Source organism: Heteronotia binoei, chromosome 8, assembly GCF_032191835.1.
Source record: "Heteronotia binoei isolate CCM8104 ecotype False Entrance Well chromosome 8, APGP_CSIRO_Hbin_v1, whole genome shotgun sequence".
NCBI lineage: Eukaryota > Metazoa > Chordata > Lepidosauria > Squamata > Gekkonidae > Heteronotia > Heteronotia binoei.
In genome coordinates this window covers 101,795,038-101,810,961 of record NC_083230.1, presented here as the reverse complement: position 1 = coordinate 101,810,961, position 15,924 = coordinate 101,795,038, and the positions used below count along the sequence as shown (strand labels likewise).

General features: G+C 45.5%; 1 protein-coding gene across 1 annotated transcript in view; it reads left to right on the top strand.

Moving 5' to 3' along the window:
- Positions 1–15,924, top strand: part of LOC132576528 (sodium- and chloride-dependent betaine transporter-like) — a 94,898-nt gene that overhangs the window by 47,636 nt on the left and 31,338 nt on the right. The window contains exons 7-12 of the mRNA XM_060245747.1: positions 2,449–2,583; positions 6,911–7,014; positions 9,233–9,357; positions 11,264–11,376; positions 13,729–13,866; positions 15,410–15,512. Of these exons, the coding sequence (XP_060101730.1) occupies positions 2,449–2,583; positions 6,911–7,014; positions 9,233–9,357; positions 11,264–11,376; positions 13,729–13,866; positions 15,410–15,512 (718 nt within the window). The remainder of the gene's footprint in view (positions 1–2,448; positions 2,584–6,910; positions 7,015–9,232; positions 9,358–11,263; positions 11,377–13,728; positions 13,867–15,409; positions 15,513–15,924) is intronic.

Genomic DNA, 15,924 nt, shown 5'->3' with positions numbered 1-15,924 from the left:
GTTTGATTCCCCACTCCTCCGCATGCAGCTGCTGGAATGCCCTTGGGTCAGCCATAGATCTCATAGGAGTTGTCTTTGAAAGGGCAGCTGCTGTAGAAGCTCTCTCAGCTCCACCTACCTCACAGAGTGTCTGTTGTTGGGGAGGAAGGTAAAGGAGATTGTGAGCCACTCTGAGATTCAGAGTGAAGGGTAGGGTATAAGTCTGATATCTCCTTCTACTACTACTGCGCCCTGTCAGTCCCTTATTTGCAATATGATGAAAACAATACTGGTCTCTCTAACAGGGCTGTGGTAAGGATTACCAAGTTAAAGTATAAGAAGTGTTTTAATAACTATATGAATAACAGGTCGTTATATGGACTATATGAATAACAAGTTGTTGCTATCATTATTGACTCTTGTTTCTTCAAAACAATTGTTTGATGGGTCTAGCGGAAAGGCAAAATACCTCCCCCCCCCCAAAAAAAAACTATTCCTAAAGTGATAAGCATTTGATATTGACCCTGCCCCATAGGCGCTGGTGACTGTTAGACCGAAATACATCCACACATCTTGCCATAGTTCATAGTCACACACTGCTGTGGGCTAGCTCCAACCATTCTGGGGACCAGCCTGAAGTGGGACTTAGCAGGTGTGACTGCAGGTGACCATGGTGGGACACACAGGCAGGGCTTTTTCTGTAGCAGGAACTCCATTGCATATTAGGCCACACCCTCTGAGGTAGCCAATCCTCTTGGAGCTTACAGTAGCCCCTGTACTAAGAGCCCTGTAAGTTCTTGGGAGGACTGACTACATCAGGGGTATGTGTGGCCTAATATGCAAAGGAGTTCCTGCTACAGAAAAAGCCCTGCACGCAAGAACGTACTAGATTCAAATCCAGTAGCACCTTAGAGACCAACAGCAAGATTTCCAGGTTATAATAAGCTTTGAATATTCAAAACTCCCTTTGTCAACTTTGACTCTCAAAAGCTTATACCCCCAAAATCTTGTTGGGCCATTAAGGTGCTCCTGGGCTCAAGCCTGGCTCGTCCACTGAAGCCCAACATGACTTTCCACCTAAAAGTCTGGGCGATGGGCAATGGAAGCTCTGCAGGATGGCCTCCAAATCCTTGAAAATCCATTTTCTGCATGCAGCCTATATATAGCTCTGATGCTCCGCATGTGCAGTGGAGATGCCATGCTCCTTCCGGCACATTTTCTGCTTGTGCTATGTAGGTCAAGGCAAGCAGCAGAATGACCACATGCATCACTGGAATTCTTCCACTCCTCTCAGCCAGAGCTGAACCCTTCCTGCCACCTACAGAGCCTTCCTCTAACAGAAAGAGGAAGAAGGCTTCTGTTCTGAAGGAAGAAGGCTTCTGGTCTGAGGCTGTGAAGATGCTTTAAGCTTAGACAAGACAAGTGGTATGCTATAAGCCTGCATAGAACCACACAGTTCACTGAAATCTTCTTCTTCCTCTTCTTTTCTTCTATAATCTTAAAGGGGTGTGAGCAGCAAATTCTTCCTCCTTCCCTCTTCTGCTGCAGCCCACACCACCCTCAATTTTGTTCCACGTAGACCTGCAGACCCACAGGTAGGGCTTTTTCATTCACATATTTGGCCACACACCCCTGATGTAACTGATCCTCCTGGAGCTTACAGTAGGCCCTGCACTAAGAGCCATGTAAGCTCTTGGAGGATTGGCTACATCAGTGGTGTGTGGCCTAGGACTGCCAAGACCCTGGGCTGGGTGGGGATTCCCCTGCCCTGGAGGTTCCCAATCCGCCAGCCCACATTGGGCTGGCAAGGGGAACCTCCCTCAATGTCGCCGCACAATGATGTCACCCAGAAGTGACATCATTGTTCTGACGATGCTGTGCACCAGCCGCTCTAGGTGTTTCCAGGAAAACTCTATCATTTTCCTGGTTGCTCTAGCAATTTGGGAGGGAAAACTCTGTGGTACAATAGGTACCATAGAGTTTTTACCTCCCAAATTGCTAAAGCATCCAGGAAAACCATAGAGTTTTCCCAGAAACGCCTAGAGTGGCTGGCGTGCAGCATCGCCGGTGTGATGGCGTCACTTCTGGGTGATGTCATTGTGCTGCACACGCATTGCTCATGCGAAAAAATCCCCCGCTGGATGCTGCGGGGGACTTGGCAATGCTAGTGTGGCCTAATATGCAAAGCAGTTCCTGCTACAAGAAAACCCGTGCCCACAGGTACAGCATAGTGTGATTCTGCAACAGGAGGAGGAAATCAGCAGGAATCACCACCTCCTTGAAAGAAAACTGAAGCGCTACTAAGTCATAGGAAGATGGCTGTCTGTCTGCAGTGTACTGTGTTTAACTGAGGGGTTTGGTTGCCTTATGTTATTGCCGGTGACTGGTGGACAATAGGACATAACCACCCACTATTGCTCATGTTCATGTAGAGGTTTTGGCATACTTCTGAGTATTGTTTGCTTGCAGGTGGTCTACTTCACTGCCACATTTCCTTATCTGATGCTTTTCGTTCTACTAATCCGAGGAGTCACTCTGCCAGGGGCCTCAGAAGGGATCGTGTTCTATTTGATGCCAGACATCTCCAGACTTGCAGATCCTCAGGTGAGTTTATAGCTGATTCTGATCTGATGAGAAAGATTGTGGGGGAACAACATTAAACATGACCTAGTGAAGAGCATAATGTCCAACTTCTGTGAAATATGTTTCTGCAGGGCTATTTTTGTAACAGGAACTCCTTTGCATATTAGGCTACACCCCTTTTGTAGCCAATCCTCCTGGTGCTTACGGCCCTGTACTAAGAGCCCTGTAAGCTCTTGGAGGATTGACTACATCAGGGGGGTGTAGCCTAATATGCAAAGGAGTTCCTGCTACACACCCCCCCTTGCATTTCTGAAACAGTTGAGAAAAATGGTGACAAGTTTGTGAAATGTTAAACAAAAATTTGAATAAAGTTAAAAAGTTTAACACGTATATCATAACATATGGTATTTTCATACTTCCTGGTTAATATCTCTGACGCTGCAACAACAACAGCAGCAGCATTGCATTGAAGGTGACATCAGGAAATGGCTTGATGCATTTAATGGGTCATTCATACATCCTTGTCACTGAGTAGCGACCAGAGCTGTTATTCCACAATAGACCACATCCTTTGCACTCATCAGGTCCAAGATCCATTCCTTAGCACCTCCAGTGAAAGGATCTCTGACTTACAGTATTCTTCTCTCCTCCATTTTATCCTCACAACAACCCTGCAAGGTAGAGTAAGCTGAGAGTGTGATTGGCCCAAAGAAGAAGAAGACTGCAGATTTATACCCCGCCCTTCTCTCTGAATCAGAGACTCAGAGCGGTTTACAATCTCCTATATCTTTCCTCCCCACAACAGACACCCTGTGAACTGGGTGGGGCTGAGAGGGCTCTCACAGCAGCTGCCCTTTCAAGGACAGCTCCTGCAATAGCTATGGCTAACCCAAGGCCATTCCAGCAGCTTTAAGTGGAGGAGTGGGGAATCAAACCCGGTTCTCCCAGATAAGAGTCCACACACTTAACCACTAGCAGGACTCTTTTTCTAGCAGGAGCTCCTCTGCATATTAGGCCACACCCCCTGATGTAGCCAATTTTCCTGGAGCTTACAGTAGGACCTGTACTAAGAACCCTCTAAGCTCTTGGAGGATTGGCTACATCGGAGGGCGTGGCCTAATATGCAGAATTGCTCCTGCTAGAAAAAGAACCCTGACCACTAGACTAAACTGGCTCTCCCAGCAAGCTTCTAAGGCAGGGGTGATCAACGGTAGCTCTCCAGATGTTTTTTGCCTACAACTCTCATCAGCCCCAGCCAGCATGGCCAATGGCTGGGGCTGATGGGATTGTAGGCAAAAAACATCTGGAGAACTACCATTGGCCACCCCTGTTCTAAGGCACAAGTGGGGGTTTGAACCCAGATTTCCCAGGTCGTAGTCAGACACTTTAACCACTCCACCACACAGGTTCTCATTATTCATAATCATCTGAGACTGGACTAGGCTCTGTAGGAGGCCTCCCGGGGCAACACTGTTCTTTCCAAAGCCCTTTCTAGCTTGTCACCTTACAGGCAGCAGCCCTTTCTAAAGGACAGCAGGAATCGCACTGGAGCATGACCACTGCTGTTTGGCACAGCATTTTAAAATATGGACATGCTAGGTCACAACCACTTAAGGCACAGCAAAAGTGGCTGCTTCTATTAAATATTCAGCACCTGACAGATGGTTTTGCTGAGCCCTAAGTGAAAATGATTAAGAAAGAGAAAGATAACGTCTCTTCTGATTTACTGGGAGCTGGCTTGAGCTTCTCATGGATAACGTCAGAATCTCCCCAGAGGCTGGAGTTCCTGGCAAGAAGGAGCCCTGTAAAGAAAATAGCATCGTTATCGGATCTGCTATGCATGGCCAGGAATATCTCAAATATATCACAGCAATCATTTGGTGTGTTTTCTGATTCCATTAAGCTGGTCGTAATAGAATCCATTCCTTGTTGTAGGGTTGAGCTTCAGTGATATAGGATTATTTAAAAAAAAAAAAAAACCCTTCTGTTCCTCATCGTTGAAGTGATATTATTGAGAATACATGGTTGTTCATTTTCTCTGTGCCTCGTTATGAATGAAAGCTTTTCTAAACAGAGGAGTCCTTGCATGTTAGCAGTGCTGGTTTCGAGTGCTAGACATAGCAAGCCGCATATAGGCTGCCCATCACATGCTAATTCCAGTTTGTCCAAATAGCAGGCTGAGGACAGAGTACCTCTGGCTGCTTGCTTTAAAGGCAGTTGGACAAATTCATGCAGGGCAGGTCATTTATTGTCATTTACTTATTTATTTTCATTCGATTTATATCCCGCCCTCCCCGCCGAAGCAGGCTCAGGGTGACCCACAACAATAAAATCACAATGAACAATTAAAATTTCACAACGTTAATACATCATAATTTAAAATTCAACAGTTAAAAACAACCTGGTGCTAACATCATTTGGTGTTGTTTCACTTCCGATGGCTTCAGTATTTCTTAAATTTCCTCCTACAATAACAGTGACTCAGAATCAGCTGAAGGCCAACCGCAAGAGTGTGGTCTTACAGGCCTTGTGGAACTGGGCAAGGTCCCGCAAGGCCTTCACTTCCTCCGAGGTCCCGCAAGGCCCTCATGTCATCTTTTTCCTATTAGCTATGATGGAAATGGAACCTCCATATTCAGAGGCTGTGTATCTCTAAATAACAATTGCTGGGAGGGGAGCAATATCATGTGGAGGATTTTCCCTCTGTGCTCTGCCTTCCAGGGACATCTATACAGCCACTGTGCAGTGCCGGATTAAACCCTGTGGAGGCCCTTAGGCAGTCAAAATCTTGGGGGGCCCCTTGCAAATTATCTCAGAGCACTCACCCCACCTTCCACAGCCCCCACTGCAGCCTGCAGGCACCTTCTCAGAAGCCCCTCTGACATAGCTGTGGGGGAGAGGCAAACTTGGCAACGACGCCAGCAGCAGCCACACCAGGCAAGTTGGGCAAAGAGCAGCTCAGTTGCTGGCTGCGCCTGCAGGCTGGGAGGGCTGCAAGAAGGGGAAAAACCAAGGGGGAAAGCTGGCTCAGACTGCTAAAGGTGTGGGGGCCCATAGGCCAGTGCCTAGTTGGCCTAATTGTTAATCCAGCCCTGCCACTGTGGGGATCAGGATGCTGGACTAGATGGACCATTGGTCTGATCTTGTAGACCTCTTCATATTTTCTTAACATGTGTGGCAGAATACATAGATTCTCTGGGATTGTTGCATACTCTCTGCCTAGTTGTTCTTCAAGGTGCTGAACTCTCTAATAAACAATATATCTAAGAGAAACAATTTGCAGAAAAATGTGAAGTCTAAACCCCCCCCCCCAACAGTCTAGTACCAGACTGGTGATCCAGGTTCTGAGGGATCCAGTTCAAACTGCTGCTCTGCCATGGAAGCTTGCTGGGTGACCCTGGACCAGCCACTCTCCCTCAGCCAAACCCACCTTTCAGAGTTTTGTGAGGATAAAATGGGGGAGAGGAGAATGATGTGAGTCCCCAGTGGGCAGAAAGGTGGGATATAAAAAGCAGTATAAAAACGCTGGTTTTGAGCAGGAACGCAGTTCTGGCTGGCTTGACATCTGGAGGTGTGGCCTAACATGAAAATGAGTTTCTGCTGGGCTTCTTCGACAAAAAGCCCTCTGTGAAACAATGGTGACATTGGGGTGTGGCCTAATATGCAAATAAGTTCATGCTGGGGTTTTTCTACAAAAAGCCCTGTGTGAAACAATGATGACACCAGGGAGGTGTGGCCTAATATGCAAATGAGTTCCTGCTGGGCTTTTTCTACAAAAATCCCTGCTGTGCTTTTTCTAAAAAAAAAAAAAAGCCCCGATAAAAAGTATCCATAAAACTGAAGTCTGGGGAGGGGGAGAAAAGAAAGGTTGGTGGGAAGGAGAGAAGGAAGCAAGGAAACGGTAGAGGATATGGAGGCTGCCAAGGGGAGAGACAGCAGAAATAGTGTGGGGAAGGTGATACATGGGAATACGTAATGACCTCCAACAAGTCCTTGGAGATTCCCTGCTGCTACTTTATGTAGCATCTTCCTTAAGGGTTCACATGTATCACTGCAGCAAATCTTGTTAAAAGCCCTGTAAGTTCTTCCTTCTTCCCCACCGCTATGATGGATGGCTATGCAAGCCCATTCAATCGCTATGCATGATTTTAAGCAAGGATGGTTTATTCCGTCCTTCCCCACTTCCTTGCCCAAGCTGCTTTTAGGACTGCATTGCCAATATATTAAAAAAATATTGTCAAGGCAGCTGATCTGAATTCTGGATTTGTGACTGGAATCGCCAATGAGGCATAGTTTCCAGAGCCTTTCTAAAATACATCTGGAAACTTTTCTCCTTTCCTCGGTCCAGGTATGGATGGATGCCGGCACTCAGATCTTCTTCTCTTACGCCATCTGCCAGGGATGCCTGACAGCTTTGGGCAGCTATAACAAATACAACAACAATTGCTACAGGTAAGAGTGGCTCCTAAGTTATTCAGGGCTTCCCCCCTCACCCATGCCCTTGATATTGACATCTTTGGAACGCATTGCCTCTGTATGCCCCTTTCATTCCTGTGGATGTCTACACTATGCAATTCCTCGCCCCGTTAAATTCTACAGTGGGAATATTTTATAGAACTGACTATCCATCCACGTTTTTCTCATTATTTCCTCCCTTGGTCATAGTGATTTCTTTTTCATTGTTCAAATCACTTAATTGTCCCCTGGAGGGAAATCAATGCCTTCTTCCTCTGTGTGGAGATTTGTGTACCAAACAGTAACCGTCTCCATTAGTTTTGCAAAGGCATTCTGCTAAGGAGATATGATTTAATTTTCCCTTTCTATACTATAATAACCGTATTGAGTATTATACGGCTATAATAACCGTATTGAGTTTTTGTTCTGGTCTGCTGTCCATTGTTTCCAAGCATATCTTTTGCCACTAGCAGCAATTATTTTTGGCACTTGGGCCACAAGTCCTAACCATGACAGAGTTCCTGTCTAGAGTATATATGCAGGTCCATGGTGCATGCCTGAGGTTGTCCACCTCTCCTGAGGTGTGTCAACAAACTTCAGTCTCAGGGCTTTTTTTTGTAGCAGGACTTCCTTTGCATATTAGGCCACACACTCCTGATGTAGCCAATCCTCCTGGAGCTTACAGTAGGCCTTGTACTAAGAGCCCTGTAAACTCTTGGAGGATTGGCTACATCAGGGGTGTGTGGCCTAATATGCAAAGGAGTTCCTGCTACAAAAAAAGCCCTGGTGGAGTTAATCTCCAATGAAGTGATATTCTGTTAAGGATTGTTGTTTGAGCCCTAAACATGGTGCGATGCTTGCATGTATCATCCCCAGCTTCAAAACTATATTCTCTTAAGTTCACGCTCCAGCAGCATTCCCTCCAAGCTGTGTTAGTGTGAGCTAGCTCACAATTTTTTAGCTTCTGGCTCACACATTTTTTGTCTTTGCTCAGGAAAAATGCCCCCAGAGCAAACTAATTTATGCAGTAGTCAAATGACTCACTCACAACTTTAATGCCAGTAGCTCACAAAACAGAATTTTTGCTCACAAGACTCCACAGCTTAGAGGGAACATTGCTCTTCAGGTGTACAAACAGATGTTTAGACCAACGTGCTAGCACTACTGCTATGTCCTGTGCAACCTGGAAATTGCTTATTGAATACAATGGGGTTTTACTTGTGTGACAGCTTACATGATGTTTTAAAAGAGAACTTCTGCTAACACGGTGGTACTTATTGGCTTGGGAACCACATGTGGTTCTTCCGTATGTCCCTCACGTCTGTTCTGAGCACTGTTCCTCAATATGGCACCTGTGCAATGTTTCAGAAAATTAGGCAAGGCCCTTCCTTGGTGGGGCTTGTGATTGACAGGTGACTTCCACCTTGAGACAACCACAGCTGGAGGAACAAGTCAGCTGTGAGCCTCCCTGAGTTTGCCATAGTTGGCTGCAGGGGTGGAATTCTAGTAGGACCTCCTTTGCATATTAGGCCACACACCCTTGATGCAGCCAATCCTCCAAGAGCTTACATAAAAAGTGCCTTGTAAGCTCTTGGAGGATTGGCTAAATCAGGGGTGTGTGGCCTAATATGAAAAGAAACTCCTGCTAGAATTCCACCCTTGGTTGGCTGCAATGTGACAGCACTTTCCGCCAACCCCCAACTGCAGAGGTGGCTCCCCATGAGCCATGGAGTGATAAGGTAAAGGTAAAGGTAGTCCCCTGTGTAAACACCGGGTCATTACCAACCCATGGGTGATATCACATCAGGACATTTTCATGACAGACTTTTATGGGGTGGTTTCCCATTGCCTTCCCCAGTCATCTTCACTCCCCCCCCCCCCACAGCAAGCTGGATACTCATTTTACCGACCTCGGAAAGATGGAAGACTGAATCAAGCTTGAGCTGGCTACCTGAACCCAGCTGCTGCCGGGATCGAACTCAGGTCGTGACCAGAGCGTGGACTGCAGTACTCTGTGCCACAGGGCTCTTATGGAGTGAATACTACTGGGTTAACATAATAGCTTTTATGCTAGCAGAATAGGACCATAAAAGACACTTACATATGCACATGCATGAGAAAGCTAAACAGCAATAACCTTGTAAAGAACAAAAACTTGCAATAACGAGCATTGTTTTCTCTTTCTTGCTGTCTCTTTCTGGGCTTTCCCCAACAGGGATTGCTTTATGCTCTGCTTCCTAAACAGTGCCACCAGCTTTGTTGCTGGCTTTGCCATTTTCTCCGTATTGGGTTTCATGGCACAAGAACAGGGGGTGTCCATCTCAGAAGTGGCTGAATCTGGTAAGCATGTGCACACTGGCTAATCGCTGCAGTCCTGCAGCAAGGGCAGCGGTAGACTGGAGACTGGCTTTTTAGGAATAGGTACCTGCCAGCAACCCTGAGTAGACTCAGAAAAGTTGTCAGGGATGTTGATGGGAAAATCTGTGAGAATTGTTGAAGTCTAAATCTCTTATTTTACCTCTGCATGTTTAATAGCTGACAGTTATCTCTGAGACTGTCTTCCAGTCCAAGACTGCATTCCATCCAGTCATGAAACTCTTTGTTCCATCCTCTGAACACATGCTCTATTCTGTTTCACTGTACCATCGTGGACTCCCCATGAAGTGACTCGCATTATCATTGAGTAATGTTGTATGGCATTCATGGAATGCTTAGTCAACACTTTACAGATATTACAAATGCATGTACTGAAAGCTCACCAGCTGGAGTGTGCCTTGCCCAAGATGTTTCTGAGATGCGTGGTTGCCATTTCATGTAAATATGGTAACATGTAGATTTCCCATGTGTGTACAATTCTTGTACATGGAAACAATCAGAGGTCTTTTTTGCGTGTACCAAAGCTGAACATGCTTGTGAAATCTGCATGTGTTTCTATTCATATGAAATGGTGATTGCAAGCATCAGAAGCATGATGGGTAGTATGTGTTCCCTTTGGTGGGTTCCCAGAATGCATGATTGTAATATCTTAAGAAGGGCTATTGTCCTATGGGCATCCTTTGAAAAAGCCAGGCTGGTGCTAGACATGAGATACTGACCTAGATAGACTGTCTCATGCAGGGGTCCTCAGCATTTTTGTGCCTGTGGGGACCTTTGGAATTCTAATGAAAAGTAGGTGCCACAATCACAAAATGGCTGCCACAGGAGGAGGAGCCAGTCACAAAACAGCTGCTGCAGGAGGTGTGGCCATCCACAAAGGTTATATATAATACTAACTCTAGCAGTAACATTTCTGACAGAAACTCTGTTTAACAGAATGCCTTTTAATTTCTACAGCCAGTCAAAAGTCCTGCTGGGAAAAGCTCCTCCTAGCCCCACCCACTTTCTAAATGCATTGGGGGAGGGGCACCAGAAAAGGTATCACAGGGCACCACATTGGGGATTCCTAATGTCTACCTGTCCCTCAAGTAGGCCTCATTTTGGGCAGGAGCTCACAAGTGGAGCTCCGGAACCTCTAAATTTTGTGTTCTTCCTTTTTTACCCCCCCCCCCCCACAAATACTTGCTTCTGGGCTCTATTGTTCAACCTGCTTGTGAGAATTTTGCTGAACTCTAAGATTTGACAAACTTTCTAAAACCACCTACCACCCCAATGGGAAAATAACCAAAACATATAAAGCAGACAGATGGAAATCTTCGTCATGCCACTGTGGTCACATAGGAGAAAGGAATTTTAAAAGTGTAATGGGAGTAAGGTTTTATCTTGACAATTATAATTCAAGAAGCATTTTAAGGCAGATGCTGAGTTGATATAATTTAGTACAGCTTCCGATGATGTCAGGGGTGTGTGGCATCTGCAAATGAGTTGTGCTAGTGAGCTCCAGCACATCTTTTCCTCCAAAATGAACCTTGCCCTCAAGCATGGCAATTCTTGTGAAATTTTTGCCCCATGATCCTAATTGGGTTTACCTTGAGGTATGTTCAAGATCCTTGGTGAACCAAGTCCCTTGGTGGAAAGCTGGAAAATATAACTAGCACTAAAGGGGAAAGCATGTGTCTGTTTAAAAAAAAAAATGTCTGGAAAGATTCTCAGACAAGTCTGGGGTACAGGATATGGATGGAAAAAATAAAGCGCTTCATCCAGTTCATCTGTACATTGGCAGGGTTAAAATACACGTGTCCAGTTTGCATGCTGTAGGGTGCTAGTGGTAGTGCAACCCCTGTTCACCCATGTTTTGTTTGATTGGCAGGTCCTGGCCTAGCGTTCATTGCTTACCCCAAAGCAGTAACCATGATGCCCATATCTCAGCTCTGGTCCTGCTTATTCTTCCTGATGCTGATCTTCTTGGGGCTGGATAGTCAGGTATGCCAAGAATATATCCCCTTCCAAGCTCAGGTGTTGTATTCTGTCACTGAGAATATAAATGGGTACCTGAACGGGAGGGTGAATCAATTATTTACTAGACTGGAAGCATTGTGGGGAACAATGAGTTGGGTCAGCATGAGATACATTTCAGGAAGAGTTGGTGAGTAGGGTTGCCAATCCCCAGGTGGAGGCAGGGGATCCCCTGGTTTGGAGGCCCTCCCCCCACTTCAGGGTCATCAGAAAGCAGGGGGAGGGGAGGGAAATGTGTGCTGGGAACTCTGTTATTCCCTATGGAGATTTATCCCAATAAAAATAATGGAGCATTGATCTGCAGGTATCTGGGGCTCTGTGGGGGGGCAGGTTTCTTTAGGTACAGGTACCAAATTTGCAGCATAGCATCCAGTGCCTCCACCAAAAATAACCCTCAGATTTCAAAAGGATTGGACGAAGGGGGCCAATTTTATGAGCCCCAGAAGAATGTGCCCCATTCTTCATTATTTCCTATGGAAGGAAGGAATTGAAAAGGTATGTGGTCCCTTAAAATGTGAGGGCCAGAATTCCCTTTGGAGTTCAATTATGCTTGTCACATCCTTGCTCCTCTCCTGGCTCCACCCCCAAAGTCCCCAGATATTTCTTGAATTGGACTTGGCAACCCTATTGATGAGATGTAGTAGTTAGGCTAGGGTGCATCAAATTTGTTGAAGTTGTGGGCACTTAGGGATCTTGAAACCCAAGTACCACCATAAAATGCTCACCAAGGTGTGTGTGTGTGTGGGGGGGGACAGCGCAGCTAATCACAAAAAGGTTGCTATGGGGGATGAGGGGGCAACTCACAACATTTTAAGAGGTTCCAAACCAAGGGAGTAAATTTCTCAAAGATCCCCCATTTTAAAAATTCCCTACTGATGGGAAACTATCACTGCACATGAAAAGGGTAGACTAGAACCTCTCTGAGTGATTCCTCACTGGTGTTTGCTCTGCCCCTGCGCTTCTTCTTTCATTGGCAGAAACCATCGATTCCTCACCGGTCACTCTGCAGCCCCTCTTGCTTTGGGGCTACTTCTGATTCCCGTTGCAGCAACTGGAACTCCGAAAAACCAGCATCCTGTTGCTGCAACGGTAATAGGAAGAAGCTGCAATGTAAGAGGCACTCACGAAGCAACTAGTGGGGAATTCATCGCTTGAGCCGGCACAAGGAGAAGAGTGGGGACAGAGCAAATGCCCGTGAGGAATCACTCTCTTTCTGAAGTGCTGTTTTTTTTTAATTTGAAGAGGGTTTTTAAAAAATAAATAAATAAGGATGAGCATTAAAAATGTCTTTCCTCATCAGCAGTGCAAAGTGCTGTAGCTCTTTCTACCACCTCAAAATTATATAACTTCCTTCTGCACATGTGTGGACCAAGCCTAAGTCAAGCTTGAACTGATCTTTCCCAGGCCTTGATCTCAGACTTTTTCAGTGGGTGATGCCAAAGTAAAGCAGCAGAGCACAAAATCCCAGGTTCAAGCCCTGTCATCTCTAGTTAAAAGGATCAAGTAGCAGGCAATATGAAAGACCTCTGCCTGAGACCCTGGAAAACTGCTGCTGGTCGGAGAAGGCAATACTTCTCAGTATTGGACCGAGGTGCTGATTCAGTATAATGCAGCTTCTTGTGTTCATATGCGATTGTACCTGAGAATTCGTGCATGCAAACCATGTGCCCTAACACTAAGCCTTGCCTATTATTAAATTAATTGCCTAATATTAAATTAATTAGAAGTCTTGCCTATTTTAGCATCCAACTTTTTCCTTTTGTGCCAAGGCAACTGTGTATATCTCTCATTGCACAAAACATTCAGACCCTAAACTATATTTTTGGTGTGCTGTTGCAAATCAACACACATGAACATGTTTATGAGGCTGCTTTATACTGAATCAGACCACTGTTCTGTATTAGCTACTCATACATGGCAGCAGCCCTCCAGGATCTCAGGCTTAGATCTTCCACATCACCTATGAGTAGGGATAGACATGAACCAACTTATGAACAGCGACTCGGCAAGAACCAAGTTGGTTCGCAAAGCACAAACCAGGGGTTCAGAAGACTGATTCGTCCCTGAACCCTCCCACAAACCTCATGGTTCCTGGAGCTTCCCTTGTCACTTCCGGGTACCTCTAGGAATTGCCATGAACTCTACGGTCAGAACTTCCTATAAGTAAATGAGGCCTTATTGTTGTTTTTAATTTTCTCCCAGAATGCAGCTCTTCCACAACTTTCCCTCCAATTGCCAGAAAATAAAAGGCCAGTGGGAATGACAGGGAAAGAATATTTCTGAAGTCTGTCTTCTTCCATGATATGATTTCTTCCACAGTTTGTCTGTGTTGAAAGCTTGGTAACAGCCATTGTAGACCTGTTTCCGGAAATCTTTCGCAAGAAGGGGCGGAGAGAATTGCTGATCCTGGGCATTGCAGTGATCTGCTATCTGATCGGCTTGCTGCTGGTTACTGAGGTGAGAAATGGAGGTCTGTAGGGGTGGGGAACATGAGTGGTTATGGAGGACATCTGTCAGATGCATTATATTAAAGATATTCAAAGGTGCTCTGCAGATCTGAATAAATCATATAAATGTTCAATAGAAGCTGTCACATTGATTGCGTAAGCTCTGCCTCATCCTCATCTCTCAAGGGACATTCCTTATATTCTGCTACTTGTTCCAGGTAAATCTCTCGCTCTATTTTGTCTTTATTGTGGCTTTTGGAGTAGAGATGTCATCTTCCAGGTGGAAACTAGGGATCTCCCAGAATTACAGCTCATCTCTAGACTACAGAGATTAGTTCCCCTGGAGAAAATGGATGATTTGGAGGGTGGACTGTGTGGCATTGTCCTGTGACCAGGAAAGTATGGATGCCAGCCTCAAGATGGAACCTGAGGATCTCTCAGAATTATAGCTGATCTCCAGACTACAGAGATCAGTTCTCCTAGAGCAAAGGGATCATTTGGAGGGTGGACTCCAAGGCATTGTACCCCAATAAGGTCTCCCCAGGCTCCACCCCCAAATCTGGATCTGGCAACCCTAAGCCCCCTGATGCCCAGAGGGGACCTGGAAACCCTATTTTGGGATAGCATTTTGGGGATAGCTCTAAATTACATTATCATATAAATAACTCAAGGCTTCTAGATGATTACTCAGTGGTTTTGACCTGAAAAGAGAGCCAAACAAGCCGGGTATGCTGGAGAAAGAGAAATGTCAGGTCTTCCGCTATGACAGAAGCCATTCTTAGAGCAGTAAGAAATAAATAAATAGGCAGGCAGATGATATGACATCACTTCCATGGAAATCCGGAAGGGAATTGCTAGAAATCCTATGGTTTCTATGTTTCCCCTGGACTCCCACAAGTTGTCATGTCATGTCTAGCAACCTTACCTGGCCAGGACTGAACTGATGCTACAGCTCTCGTGACACCATGTCACGAGGATGTCGATGTGCCCAGTGATATCAAGGGTGGAGCTTCAGTGAGAGGCGGGGCCAAGATCTGTGTCCAGACCAATACAAATCCTGCAGGGGCTCATTTAAGCCTAATTTGCAGAAGGAGGATCTACCTGAAGGTGTGAGTGGGGCTATCATATTGGGAAAGAGGAGACAGAGTCAAAGCCCAGCGAAAAGATCTTCAGGCTTCATTCTAGTTTTGCCTCCAGCACTGTCTATTTAAAAGCCTTTAGGTACCTTGCCATGAGATGTGGCTAGACTGATAAAATCTATGTATAAAATGACTGGGGATCTTAGCAGATAGAGAAGGGTAGACGCAACAAAGTCTAAGACACAGGACCACTGAGGCCCTCTCCTTTGACAAAAGATAACATTTGTGTTGTTGAAAATACATGGAGATGTATGGTGAGATGTAGGAAGAAAGGACAATAGATGTAAGTGATTATATAAACACCACCGCCATGATTAGTTGATTTCTTTCTCATAGGAGGAAAAGTTCTTGCAAGACACATTCTTCTTTGCAAAGGGCCTTCTTCTTACTGCTTCCTCCCTATTCCTTTTGCAGGGTGGAATGTATGTTTTCCAGCTGTTTGATTACTATGCAGCCAGTGGCACATGCCTTCTCTTCTTGGCCATCTTTGAAGTCATTTGCATTGGATGGGTTTATGGTAAGTCAGTCACATTCTCCCAAAGAGAAGACAAGAGCTGTACTATGTTCCCATTCATTCACCAGTACGATTGCCTAAGAAGCTGAGACCAAAGGCCATTCAGGGCATTCCATGGCACCAAACTCAAGTTGGCTACTCAGCCGAGAGCCGCAGTCAATCCTGGCTCTCTAATCCATGTAACTGCATCAGGTGCACTACCAAATGCATGTTTATCTCATTCATATAATAACATACTTCTAAGTGTAAACTTAAAAAGAGTTATGTGAAGTGAAGCTTTTTTTTGAAGCAGGAAATCCTTCACATGTTAGGCCACACCCCTCTTCTGTAGCCAATCCTCCAAGAGCTTACAGGGCTCTTTGTACAGGGCCTACTGTAAGCTCCAGGAGGATTGGCTACATCAGGGGTGTGTGGC